At 36.0% G+C, this 15,532-nt stretch overlaps 1 protein-coding gene across 1 annotated transcript in view; it reads right to left on the bottom strand.

Annotated features, from left to right (window-relative positions):
- LOC127630495 (BICD family-like cargo adapter 1) overlaps nt 1-15,532 on the bottom strand; it is a 38,801-nt gene that overhangs the window by 13,453 nt on the left and 9,816 nt on the right. Inside the window, exon 3 of the mRNA XM_052108064.1 lies at nt 4,180-4,296. Coding sequence (XP_051964024.1) covers nt 4,180-4,296 — 117 coding nt within the window. The remainder of the gene's footprint in view (nt 1-4,179; nt 4,297-15,532) is intronic.

Below are 15,532 nucleotides of genomic sequence, written 5' to 3'. Positions count from 1 at the left end.
CATTCCCAGAAGGATCACCGACTCTGTGCCCTTGTCTGGTGGGGGTGGGAACGCAAACACTTTTTCCTAGATTAAGATAAATACTCCCAGAGTTTGTGGTATGCCGTGTTGCCGGGCATCAATTAGTGAGTCAAATAACACCTCCAGAGTCAGGAATGTAGAGTTGATAACTTGAATATTTCTGCTCAAAACAGACAACCACAGAAGCAATTATAGCTCAAATGATATTCTTTACAAAGGTCACAAGTCGATTAGTGTTATATGTTGTTTCATTGAAGTATCAACTTTGTCTCAGATGATTCGAACCTTAGGGGAAATCATAATCATGGGACCATTTTTGACATGCAGTTAAGAGTACAGAGCTAGAAAATGAATGTGGATGGCACAGTTCAGATCAATTGCTCTTGATAGAATTTGATGTCATTCTGAGATCTTGGACGTTTGATTGCACATTTTGGTGTCTTGGTTTAAATCTGAGCACAGTTGACATCTGAAACTCTAGAGGTGATCACTGCGGGTGTTTTTCTCAGGAGAAAAATCTAAGACTTAATTTCGAATTTCTAATTGCTCTCAATTTAATCTCACTACTGTCTAAGCTGAAAGAAAATAATGGAATGGCTTTGACATGAGTCCACTGAATGTTTCATGATAAAAACATTATTTTAATCCTGCTTTGTGAGTGTAGTATGAAACAAACATTAGTTGAAGTTATTTCCCTCATGCTGTGACCCAGATCTGTTAACCTACTTAACAAGCGCTGACTGATTCTCCAAGATTACTTTGCCTCTGCTGAGGAATACTGCATTTTTAACAACTGTTCTGCAACTAATTCTGATCCTGGTGCATTTGTTTACATTATAGGGCTCTAGGAGATAATTCAGTTGGTAAGAACTTTAGTCATCTTTCATGCCAAAATCAAAAGGAAAAAGAAAATCAAGCCTATTTTAGGACCATTAAGAACTTTTGCATATATATATATATATTCATTTCATATGGAAGCCTATTTCTGACACATTGGTAGGAAAAATCTGGCATTGATAGGTAATATTAAAATATAGGTAATATTTAAAAATATCAATATAAATCTATGTATTCAATATAAAAATATCAATTATAAATGTCATAATTTTGAGATAAAAGGTCAAAATGATGAGATAGTAACTCATTATGAGGCTTGTATCTCATAATAATCAAGTCATTTATATTTCCACAGCACTTTTCACATCACACATCGTTTCAAAGCAGCTTTACAGAAAATTAAACTGTAATATCTATAAGTCAATACAAATATGTATCAAATATGTAAAAATACATAACTAAGTAAATAAGTAAATAATAACTGTATGTAGAACCCTAGTTTGCGAGCCAAAATATGACTTGCTATCTCACAAGTACATTTTTATCTCATAAATATGACTTACTATCTCATACGTGAATTTTTATCTCATAAATTTTACTTACTATCTCATTCTTTTGACTTTTTATCTCATAAATATGACTTACCATCTCAAAGTTTTTACTTTTTATCTCATAAATATGACTTACCATCTCAAACTTTTGACTTTTTATCTAATAAATATGACATACTATCTCATTCTTTTGAATTTTTATCTCATAAATATGACTTACCATCTCAAACTTTTGACATTTTATCTAATAAATATGACATACTATCTCATTCTTTTGAAATTTTATCTCATAAATATGACTTACCATCTCAAAGTTTTGACTTTTTATCTCATAAATATGACTTACTATCTCATAAGTGCATTTTTATCTCATAAATATGACTTACTATCTCATTCTTTTGACTTTGTATCTCATAAATATGACTTACTATCTCATAAGTGAATTTTTATCTCATAAATATGACTTACTATCTCATTATTTTGACTTTGTATCTCATAAATATGACTTACTATCTCATTCTTTTGACTTTGTATCTCATAAATATGACTTACTATCTCATTCTTTTGACTTTGTATCTCATAAATATGACTTACTATCTCATAAGTGAATTTTTATCTCATAAATATGACTTACTATCTCATTATTTTGACTTTGTATCTCATAAATATGACTTACTATCTCATTCTTTTGACTTTGTATCTCATAAATATGACTTACTATCTCATTCTTTTGACTTTGTATCTCATAAATATGACTTACTATCTCATAAGTGAATTTTTATCTCATAAATATGACTTACTATCTCATAAGTGAATTTTTATCTCATAAATATGACTTACTATCTCATTATTTTGACTTTGTATCTCATAAATATGACTTACCATCTCAAAGTTTTGACTTTTTATCTCATAAATATGACTTACTATCTCATAAGTGCATTTTTATCTCATAAATATGACTTACTATCTCATTCTTTTGACTTTTTATCTCATAAATATGACTTACCATCTCAAAGTTTTGACTTTTTATCTCATAAATATGACTTACTATCTCATAAGTGCATTTTTATCTCATAAATATGACTTACTATCTCATTCTTTTGACTTTTTATCTCATAAATATGACTTACCATCTCAAAGTTTTGACTTTTTATCTCATAAATATGACTTACTATCTCATAAGTGCATTTTTATCTCATAAATATGACTTACTATCTCATTCTTTTGACTTTGTATCTCATAAATATGACTTACTATCTCATAAGTGCATTTTTATCTCATTAGTGCATTTTTATCTCATAAATATGACTTACTATCTCATTCTTTTGACTTTGTATCTCATAAATATGACTTACTATCTCATTCTTTTGACTTTGTATCTCATAAATATAACTTACTATCTCATTCTTTTGACTTTGTATCTCATAAATATGACTTACTATCTCATTCTTTTGACTTTGTATCTCATAAATATGACTTACTATCTCATTCTTTTGACTTTGTATCTCATAAATATGACTTACTATCTCATTCTTTTGTCTTTGTATCTCATAAATATAACTTACTACCACATAATTGAATTTTTATCTCATTAGTTAATTTTTATCTCATAAATATGACTTACTATCTCATTCTTTTGACTTTGTATCTCATAAATATGACTTACTATCTGATAATTGAATTTTTATCTCATAAATATGACTTACTATCTCATTCTTTTGACTTTTTATCTCATAAATATGACTCATTCTTTTGACTTTGTATCTCATAAATATGACTTACTATCTCATAAGTGAATTTTTATCTCATAAATATGACTTACTATCTCATAAGTTAATTTTTATCTCATAAATATGACTTACTATCTCATAAATGCCTTGTTGATGAGAGGACAACCGAGAATGGCCAGACTGGTTCAAACTGATCCATTACTCATGCAGTAGATGTGTATGAAGTAATCTTTTTTTGCTAAATATAATATATAGGCACATACAAGTTCCCTGTAGCTCAAAATAGCTACCTCACTGTCTACTGCTGACAAAGTAACCTTCTAAGGCAGCATCCTAAATGTAATGGAGCCTCATAAGGGACTGATTTGGAATGCTCTACATAGGGAACAAGTCTGTACGTCATACAAATAGTGCTGCTCACATAAAGCACACAGGAAACTAAACTATAAACTGATTTCAATTGTGTTTTTGATGTTAGCATGTTGCTAAGCTAACAGTTTGATACCCTAAGAAAGATACAGTTACATAGCACACAAATATTGGGTAAAATGGTGCTTTTATAGTCAGATTCTGAAAATTTTTATGAATACTTTTTAGTACTGAATGAAATGTGTGCACATATAGCATTTTACAAAGATTTTTCATTTGGTAGTTTTGCTTGGAATAGACCTGTAATGTAACATCATAGTGGCCATTGATGACACTGGCATTGTTTGCGAGTCAATTACATCACAGTCTTTCATAGATGAGTTTGTGAAAGAATCGGCTTTGATGTGCAAACATAACAAAGCAATCAGGATATGATCCAGTGGCATTTTGCATCACAATGACATGACATCACAGAGCTGGACACATCGAAACGAAAGACATGCAGACAGGTGTATATGGTTTATAACAACTTACTTCAAGCCCTTGCTGTTTGTGCAGGACAAAATAATATAATAAAAGGAAGGAAAAGAGGAAATCATTTACAAAAGGGAAAGATTTTAAAGCATCAAGGTTTTTATCATAGGCTGATTGTAAATAACAGAATTTCTCACCTCGGCCTGTAGGATCTCAAGCCGTGTCATGTGTTGGTTGGTGGAGATGCTCTTATCTCTGAAATCATCTTGTAATGAATGGACCTGAGTAAATAACTGCTTCTCCACTTTGGCAGCCTGTGGATACACAAACACGCAATCATAACTAAGGGTGGCATAATTCAACTTTTATTGTTCTAGTTTTGTTGTATAGATTTATGCATTTGGCAGACACTTTTATCCAAAGCAACTTACAGTGCAATTATAACAGGGACAATCCCCCTGGAACAACCTGGAGTTAAGTGCCTTGCTCAAGGACACAATGGTGGTGGCTGTGGGGTTAGAACCTGTGACCTTCTGATTAACAGTCCTGTGCTTTAACCACTACGCCACCACCACTCCCACTATAGTGTTGCTTCTATTAAACTTTAACAAGATTTTCTAAAGAAAATGTAAGTGGTCCTTCTATGAGCAATAGTCGCTTCCAGAATGTTAGGTGGTTTCGTGTGGTTGCCTTGCCATTGCTGTGCACTTGATCAGGCATTCTGATTGGTTGTAAGTGTGTTGCCATACATTTATTAGGGTGTTCTTGGTGGTCGCTTGGTGGTTGCATACTGGCTCAAGTCAAAAGAGCCCACCTCCAAGTCTTTACACAAACCCTCAGTTTGAGCAATAGTAATAGTGATTATTCCCTTAGAAAACACCACTGATTATGCTGTTGCATGCTTCAGGATTGCAGTAGTTTCACTTACTATTCTAAAAATAATAGTATAAATGTTACAATTAAAATTGTAGTCAATAAATCTTCTCTGAAATCCTTCAATAGAGCTTTTGTGCTGTTAAGTGAGGCATCACTTTAATTTAACACATTTTAGAGGTCACTGATCTACAGACAGCAGGAGGGACTGTATTTTATGGACACATGTAATAATACCTAATAAATATGACCTGAAATATGCAATAATGTGACCCAAGATATGGAATAATCTGAATTTAAATATGGAATAATCAGATTTGAAATATGGAATAATATGACATGAAATATGGAATAATATGACCTGAAATATGGAATAATGTGACCTGAAATATGGAATAATCAGATTTGAAATATGGAATAATATGACCTGAAATATGGAATAATATGACCTGAAATATGGAATAATCAGATTTGAAATATGGAATAATATGACCTGAAATATGGAATAATCAGATTTGAAATATGGAATAATATGACCTGAAATATGGAATAATCCAGATTTGAAATATGGAATAATCAGATTTGAAATATGGAATAATATGACCTGAAATATGGAATAATTTGACCTGAATTTTGGAATAATGTGACCTGAAATATGGAATAATCCAGATTTGAAATATGGAATAATATGACATGAAATATGGAATAATATGACCTGAAATATGGAATAATGTGACCTGAAATATGGAATAATCAGATTTGAAATATGGAATAATATGACCTGAAATATGGAATAATATGACCTGAAATATGGAATAATGTGACCTGAAATATGGAATAATCCAGATTTGAAATATGGAATAATATGACATGAAATATGGAATAATATGACCTGAACTATGGAATAATGTGACCTGAAATATGGAATAATCAGATTTGAAATATGGAATAATATGACCTGAAATATGGAATAATATGACCTGAAATATGGAATAATCAGATTTGAAATATGGAATAATATGACCTGAAATATGGAATAATCAGATTTGAAATATGGAATAATATGACCTGAAATATGGAATAATATGACCTGAAATATGGAATAATCAGATTTGAAATATGGAATAATATGACCTGAAATATGGAATAATATGACCTGAAATATGGAATAATCCAGATTTGAAATATGGAATAATCAGATTTGAAATATGGAATAATATGACCTGAAATATGGAATAATCTGAATTTAAATATGGACAAATCTGAACAGAAATATGGAATAATATGACCTGAAATATGGAATAATTTGACCTGAATTTTGGAATAATGTGACCTGAAATATGGAATAATCCAGATTTGAAATATGGAATAATATGACCTGAAATATGGAATAATCTGAATTTAAATATGGACAAATCTGAACAGAAATATGGAATAATATGACCTGAAATATGGAATAATTTGACCTGAATTTTGGAATAATGTGACCTGAAATATTGAATAATCCAGATTTGAAATATGGAATAATATGACATGAAATATGGAATAATATGACCTGAAATATGGAATAATGTGACCTGAAATATGGAATAATCCAGATTTGAAATATGGAATAATATGACATGAAATATGGAATAATATGACCTGAAATATGGAATAATGTGACCTGAAATATGGAATAATCCAGATTTGAGAAATATGGAATAATATGACCTGAAATATGGAATAATCATGATACCTTGAAATATGGAATAATATGACCTGAAATATGGAATAATCCAGATTTGAAATATGGAATAATATGACCTGAAATATGGAATAATATGACCTGAAATATGGAATAATCAGATTTGAAATATGGAATAATATGACCTGAAATATGGAATAATCAGATTTGAAATATGGAATAATATGACCTGAAATATGGAATAATCAGATTTGAAATATGGAATAATATGACCTGAAATATGGAATAATCAGATTTGAAATATGGAATAATCATGACCTGAAATATGGAATAATATGACCTGAAATATGGAATAATCAGATTTGAAATATGGAATAATATGACCTGAAATATGGAATAATATGACCTGAAATATGGAATAATCCAGATTTGAAATATGGAATAATCAGATTTGAAATATGGAATAATATGACCTGAAATATGGAATAATCTGAATTTAAATATGGACAAATCTGAACAGAAATATGGAATAATATGACCTGAAATATGGAATAATTTGACCTGAATTTTGGAATAATGTGACCTGAAATATGGATTAATCCAGATTTGAAATATGGAATAATATGACCTGAAATATGGAATAATCTGACTTTAAATATGGACAAATCTGAACAGAAATATGGAATAATATGACCTGAAATATGGAATAATTTGACCTGAATTTTGGAATAATGTGACCTGAAATATTGAATAATCCAGATTTGAAATATGGAATAATATGACCTGAAATATGGAATAATCAGATTTGAAATATGGAATAATATGACCTGAAATATGGAATAATCAGATTTGAAATATGGAATAATATGACCTGAAATATGGAATAATCAGATTAGAAATATGGAATAATATGACCTGAAATATGGAATAATATGACCTGAAATATGGAATAATCAGATTAGAAATATGGAATAATATGACCTGAAATATGGAATAATGTGACCTGAAATATAGAATGATCTGATCTAAAATATCAAATAAAATGCACAACAGTGTGAGGAACAGTTGAGGAAGTCTGAACAACAGCAACAGAGCGTTTGGGAATGTGAATAGAAACAGAAGAGATGTAAATCTAGATAGTTTGATGTTGTCTTGTTTGTCTCCAGTGAACTCGTGTTGTTGTCTTCTCTACTTGATTTGATTTTTGTCAAAAGGTTCTAAGATTGCTGCTGTCTTGTATCTGGTTAGTGAACTGCCACTAAACTACCACTGTCTCATTTCTATCTCCTAAAATTCCTTCATACAAATACAAATAGACACAAATGAAACAATTGTTGACATAAAGTTTGGACCTTATTCACGCTAGAACCATCAATGAGTCTGTGAGGGAACTCATGCTGTCTGGAGGTCTTTGAATACTGAATGTTCTTGAACAGATATTTAATCATCGTTTTGTCCGTGGAACGATCCAGAAAAACTGCAGAACAGTCTATAGAGACTGTACGTCTGTCCCTCACAGCCTCGTTGTGATGGCGCTGCTGTGAATAACGTCTATTAAGCTACAAAATGAATGTGGATTGCGGCTCAGATAATATGCTCTTGAGTTCATATTGAGATTTCTGGATTTTGATTGCAAACATTTGGATCTTGGCAAATCTGAATGCAAATCCCAGTTTTAGACATTGTTGAGATCACGTCAGAAACTCTCTAGGAGACACGTGAGATTACGAGGGTCTTTTTCTCAGGAGGAAAAATCTTCATTTGCCAAGAAGCAGGAGGTTTAGTCTCCATTTAATCAGAATTGCTATCTATGAGAAACAACTGAGATATTACAGAGATTGCATTTGTAATTTCTCTTTCCTTTGAGATCATTCATGACAGCATTAGTCATTTCAACGTTATTAAATTGGCACAAAAACACACGACTCAGTTTGGTGCTGTTATTTGTGGGTGGAATTGTTAAACAGCTCAACATGACCCATGGCACATGACACAGATGCATCTCACACAGCAATTGTTGTTATTGAGCCACAGGCGAGTCACGCGGTGTGTTGTGTTGGATCCATGAGGCTGCGTGAGATCAAGGGCACCTGTGTTTAACATCTCTTACTCTTTCATCTCTGCTTCATTTGCATATTAAAGAGTGCTTCTAAAGAAACCTCCTGTTACAGTTTCACAATAAACAGACACAAAAGTAAATCAGAAATCTCACTTTGAGTTACGAATAAGAGTTGTATCAGAAATGCAACTGTTCCCGGTATCCCATTGGCTACAGGTTCCACTGCAGCACAGGGTAGGGTGTGGGGGGAATATCACGTTCCCATGGTAACATGTGGAACTGAACAAGACACTTGGGGTTGCTATAGCGATATGTGGTAATGGTGATTGTTGCAACTGAGAGATCCCTTAGTCACACTATCGGTGGAAGAGACCTGTGACATCTCTGCATTACAAACACATGTTAAATGCAGCACACGTCAAAATATGCATTTATAGTTCTGCGTCGGTGTGTCTGCATCGTTCGGTGAGTACACAGCCAAATTGCTAGTGTATTGAGAGCAAATGCTTTAGTTTCTGAAATAATAAACTATAGAAAAAAATTCAATAAAATGAAAAAATAATTGAAAAAAGATGTGTTGTTTAATTATTTATTAAATTGTTGCATTAAAAATGAGTTAATGTGAGCATGTTGAGATTTAGATAGCCTACATATTATTTATTGTACATATTGTCTGCCGTGCAGAGAGCAAATAAATCAGGCATACCCTGTATGCTTGCATGCTCTTAAATCTTATAAATAATAATAAATACATATTTCAGGCATACTTAGATGCTCCACGCTGAAAAAAAATTAATCTCAAATTAATTAACAACCACTTGCTTAATCTCAGCAGGAAACCGATGGAGTGAGTACTCTGGGTGGGGAAGGAGGTATTGCCCCAAGTGAAGGAGTTCAAGTACCTCGGGGTCTTGTTCACGAGTGAGGGGACAATGGAGCAGGAGGTTGGCCGGAGAATCGGGGCAGCGGGGGCGGTATTGCTCTAGGTCTATCGCACCGTTGTCACAAAAAGAGAGCTGAGCCGGAAGGCAAAGCTCTGGATCTACCGGTCAGTTTTCGTTCCTACCCTCACCTATGGTCATGAAGGATGGGTCATGACCGAAAGAACTAGGTCACGAGTACAAGTGGCAGAATTGGGCTTCCTCAGAAGGGTGGCGGGCTTCTCCCTTAGAGATAGGGTGAGGAGCTCAGTCATCCGCGAGGAGCTCGGAGTAGAGCCGCTGCTCCTTTACGTCGAAAGGAGTCAGTTGAGGTGGTTTGGGAATCTGGTAAGGATAGGTTAGGGTTAGGGTTAGGTTAGGGTTAGGTTAGGTTAGGTTAGGGTTAGGTTGGGTTAGGGTTAGGGTTAGGTTAGGGTTAGTTAGGGTTGGTTAGGGTTAGGATTAGGGTTAGGTTTAGGGTTAGGATTAGGGTTAGGGTTTCTCCATAGGGAGGTGTTTCAGGCATGTCCAGCTTGGAGGAGGCCTCGGGGAAGACCCAGGACTTGGTGAGTTAGGGTTAGGGTTAGGTTAGGGTTAGGGTTAGGGGTAGGGGTAGGGGTAGGGTTAGGTTAGGTTAGGTTAGGGTTGGGTTAGGGTTAGGTTGTTAGGGACAACGCCCCCACCCATAACAGTCTCCCCAGACTGCTACAGTTTAGGGTTAGGTTAGGTTAGGGTTAGGGCACCTCCCTTAGGGTTAGGGTTAGGTTAGGGTTAGGGGTTAGGGTTAGTGTTGGGTTAGGGTTAGGTTAGGGTGTTAGGGTTAGGGTTAGGTTTGGGTTAGGTTAGGGTTAGTTTGGTTTAGGGTTAGGGTTCCTCCCTAGGGAGGTGTTTCAGTTATGTCAAGCTGGGAGGAGGCCTCGGGGAAGACCCAGGACTTGGTGGGTTAGGGTTAGGTTTAGGTTAGGTTAGGTTAGGTTAGGTTAGGTGAGGTTAGGGTTAGGGTTAGGGTTAGGGTTAGTGTTAGGTAATGGTTAGGGTTAGGTTAGGGTTAGGTTTGTGTGTTAGGGTTAGGTTTAGGGTTAGGTTAGGTTAGGTTAAGTTTAGGGTTAGGTTAGGGTTAGGTTAGGGTTAGATTTAGGTTAGGGTTAGGGTAGGGTTAGGGCGCCTCCCTAGGGAGGTGTTTCAGGCATGTCCAGCTGGGAGGAGGCCTCAGGGAAGACCCAGGACTTGGTGAGTTAGGCTTAGGTTAGGTTAGGGTTAGGTTAGGGTTAGGTTTAGGTTATGTTAGGGTTAGGTTAGGGTTAGGTTAGTGTTAAGTTAGGGTTAGGGTTAGGTTAGGGTTCGGTTAGGGGTTAGGGTTAGGGTTAGGGTTAGGGTTGGGTTAGGTTAGGGTGTTAGGGTTACGGTTTGGTTAGGGTTAGGTTAGGGTTAGTTAGGGTTAGGGTTAGGGCGCCTCCCTAGCGAGGTGTTTCAGGCATGTCTAGCTGGGAGGAGGCCTCGGGGAAGACTCAGGACTTGGTGGGTTAGGGTTAGGTTTAGGTTAGGTTAGGTTAGGTTAGGTTAGGTTAGGGTTAGGGTTAGTTTAGGGTTAGGGTTAGGTTAGGGTTAGGTTTGAGTGTTAGGTTAGGGTTAGGGTTAGGTTTGAGTGTTAGGGTTAGGGTTAGGTTAGGGTTAGTTAGGGTTAGGGTTAGTTTAGGATTAGGTTAGGGTTAGGGTTAGGGTTAAGTTAGGGTTAGGGTTAGGTTAGGGTTAGGTTAGGTTAGGGTTAGGTGTTCCAGGCATGTCCAGCTGGGAGGAGGGCTCGGGGAAGACCCAGGACTTGGTGGAGAGATTACATCTCCACACTGGCCTGGGAATTCCTCGGGGTCCCCCAGTCAGAGCTGGTCAATATGGCTCGGGATAGGGAAGTTTGGTGCCCCCAGTTGGATCTCCTGCCCCCCGCGACCCGACTTCGGATGCTCCTGATTAAAACGAGCCCAAATGCAATGTGATATGATGCATGTATCTTGAAGGAACATTCCGGGCTCAATCGACAGCATTTGTGGCTTAATCTTGATTACCACGAGCATTTAATTTGACTCGTCCCTCCTTTTCTTAAAAAAAAGCACAAATCTGGGTCAATGAGGGCCAATCCGCAAACGTTAAAATACTCACTGTTTCAAAAGTATAGCCACAAGACGTGTAAACATGTAAACATCATTTTTCTTTGAGAAACTCCCTTAATAACCTTTTCTGTGTAACGTTATGACAATTTTACAACTTCTTTGCCATGACGATGTAATGTCAACAAACCCTAAAACCCTAAAATGACAATTAAAACTAAATTTCAGCTCAAGTAGTACACAAGTTTTAACAGAAGATTTAATGTAAGTGCTTTTATTAAATTATAAGCTTCACATTTCTGCCAATACTACCTTAGATATCTTTTTAATCATCCTGACGGAGGTCTCTTATTACAAAGTGGATCAATCACAGCTATTGCTATCTGTGTAGATGTGACACATAGCTGCATTATATATATATATATATATATATATATATATATATATATATATATATATATATATATATATATATCATTAATGAGCATTAAGAGCATTATTGATGTGCAGTCATAGATGTACGTATTATTTATATCACCTATTTTACAGCGGCTTTAAACAGTGGCTCATCCAATCACACTTTATAAAATAAGGCACTGTTTTTAAATGGAAAATTTTAGTTCCCGATATAGATGGTGTGATTATGCATGCTGTCTATTTCAGGCAGGCTGTAAGACGCAAGCCAATTTGACCTTTTCAAGGAATCGTACCAAGACATGTTCACTTGTGCGGACACGTAGTGTCAGGCTCATCGACTGCTACAAACCACGTCACATGCCCACGTAAGCAGGTACGCAAACCAACACACCATCCACAGTGCACAGAATTCAGTGTTCTCACACGTTGTGCTCCAAAGTGAGCTGTCTTGCTGTTTTTGCCTGCATGATACCTCAAAATAATGCAGCCTGTTGTGGAGAGGTGTGCTATTACAGTTAGGATTGTATATATAATGGATATAACGCCATAGGATCCCATAAAACCCCCACAGACTTAAATGGAAGCAGAGACCAGAGCCATATCCAGAACCAGAGATTATAACACTTCAACTGTATTATACTATATCAGACTTGAAGAAGGGCTCTTTTGACCTGAGCCAGTAAGGAACTGCCTAGCCCCTTGCAACAACTTACAACACTCTAGCATCATGGTGGCAACTTATGCATGGGCAAGCACGACTCATGACGATTTTCTTCAGCAAAATTGAATCTAGTTTTCTCTTTGCATTTGATTGTATTGGGTTGTTGGCTTGGCTCACCACATATATATATATAATCAGCAGGATTAACCATTCTTATTAATTATTCTTATTCATTTGTACTGCTCTAGTCAATACTCCTGTTGCCAAGACAAATCACCAGAGCATCAGGGTTATTAAGGACCCTATGATTTCCCCAATGCAGAAAACACAGTCAGAAACTGCGGATTCCAGTCATGTAAACAGAATGAATTATAAAACTTGGAAATGAATTGTATGAATGCATAAAATGAATGCATGCATGCACAATTGATCAAAGTACTGCCACCTTCCCTGACTGCTGCCCCACTACCAGGAAATGTTTGGGATTAATGGGGCAAAACGTTAAAGATAGGTAGCTCCTGGCTAATGACCCCACAGCTGAGCTGAAGGCACCGGTGGAGGTGCGGCAGGCAATAATGCCGGTTATCACAGCGGACTGTGCATCTGTTTAACTCCAATGTAGTGTTTTGCAATGTGCTGTGAAGATAATAGAAAAATACTGCAATGGTGTGTTGAAAAATAATTGTTTTGTTTTCATTTGATTTAATCTGGTCCTAAGGTTATCAACCTGTTGCAATGTTGTTTTACCATACATTTCAATCCAGTGTACCCCGTCTACCATAGAACATACTGTATAATCGATGGGATCAAATCTTTGTAAAAGGCTCAAAGCCCATTCAAATAATGAAACAGGAATCAATTTTGTTCTGTACTCATTCCGCATCTCTCTCTCTCTCTCTCTCTATGTCTCTCTATCGCTCTCTCTTTATCTCTCTCTCTCACTCTCTATGTCTCTCTATCTTTATCTCTCTCTCTCTCTCTCTCTCACCCAGTTAATTTCCATTTTAAATGCTAAAGTACTTTATTAGCATGATTGTGTTTACATACAATATTGCCAATGCATTAATACTGAAAACAGACAATGACAAGACAAATAATAATGAAATAGCAACAAATAACAATAAAAATAGAATTAAAATAAGATGCCAGGTAATGAATAAAATAAAAACTATAATAACAATACACACTATACGATATAAAATAAAATAAGCATTTAACAAGACATTATGAACATAAGAAAATAAAAGTACTGTGACTGGAGAACATTAAGGCAGTGATTGGTTTATGAGGGTGTGCAGCTCAAAAATGAATTTAGCTGCAACTGATGCATGATGGTCCTCCTTTTTCCATGGCCAGACTGTGATCACTGAGTCTGTATTTGGTGAGGATCCGTCTCTGTTGGATCTCTTACGGTGTGCAGATATTCTGCTCGATTATACATTCTGTTTAGGTTTTTGCTTTAATTTCCCAATGGTCCAAATATGATTTCTTTGCTTTCTTTTATGATTTGGTTTAGTTCAGAAGTGCTGGTCTGAAACTGGTGTTTGTTAGTTGTTAGTGGGTTTGTGAGTTTCAGAGCCAGCTGACAGAGGTGACTGGTTTTATCCTTCATGTTGCAGTGTGTTAGGGGAACTTGGATTTAGGTGTGTCCATAATTTGAGGGATCGTTTTTCAATATGTATAATCAGAATCAGAATGAGCTTTATTGCCAAGACTGCTTACACCCACACAAGGAATTTCTCAAGGTGACAGAATCTATAACAAGATAAATAGAAAGATAAATATACAATAGAGCAATAATGTTGTTTGAATATTTTATATACAGATATACAATTATGTGCAGGTGATGTAATGTATTGAAGAAGAGGTAGGAAATTTTAAAGAATATAAATGAAATATAGATAGTAGGAATGGATGGACTGAATATTGCACATGGTTGTATTGACAAAAGGAAAGTGTTTGGGGGCAGATGTAACTGTTCATAAGATGAACGGCCTGAGGAAAAAACCGTTCCTGTGCCAGGCTGTTCTGGTTCTGAGTGCTCTGTAGTGTCAGCCAGAGGGCAACAGTTTGAACAGGAAGTGGTTAGGGTCACTGGTGTCAAGAGAGATTTTACCTGGTGAAGGTAGACTTCAATAGTTGGATAGTTCACATGAAATACTTTTGGGAAGTTGGCATGTCCTGTGGTGTAACATTTTGTACGTTTCTAAAATAGACTTTTCTTATAATTTCTTATAATAAAGGAGGAAGCGGGAGCCAGTTTCCACAGTTCAGTTGAGTTAGTTTTATTCACAAATAACCAGAAATCGCTCTTCAGCTTCACTCGAACACAAGACTGCTTTTCAGCATCACTCAAACAAAACACTCTCTCTCAGAGAACAGACAGTTGAAAGTGGCTTTTAACTCCCCCATCTCTCACTGCAAACATGGAAACAATAATTAGTAGCAATTCATCTCCGGTGGAACTCCTTATCGCTCTCTCTCTCCCCAGACCGGAGCTCAACCACGCCCTCAACTCCACATACCCCCACCGCCCGACTCAGGCTGGGGGAACCGTCCGGACCGCCTCCTCCTTTTCTGGAGAGGAAGTCTGCAAAAGCAATCTGTGCCCCGGGTCTGTGGACCACCTTGAACTTAAACAGCTGGAGTGCCAGGTACCTACGGGTGATGCGGGCGTTGGCATCCTTCATGCGGTGGAGCCATTGGAGCGGGGCATGGTCCAAACAGAGGGTGAATGCTTATCCCAACAAATAGTAGTGGAGAGTAAGGACCGTACACTTGATGGCCAAATACTCCTTCTCTATGGTGCTGTACTTTGTCTCTCTCATAGA

This window comes from Xyrauchen texanus, chromosome 37, assembly GCF_025860055.1.
Source record: "Xyrauchen texanus isolate HMW12.3.18 chromosome 37, RBS_HiC_50CHRs, whole genome shotgun sequence".
In the NCBI taxonomy this organism is placed as follows: Eukaryota; Metazoa; Chordata; class Actinopteri; order Cypriniformes; family Catostomidae; genus Xyrauchen; species Xyrauchen texanus.
This window is presented reverse-complemented; position numbering and strand designations above follow the sequence as displayed.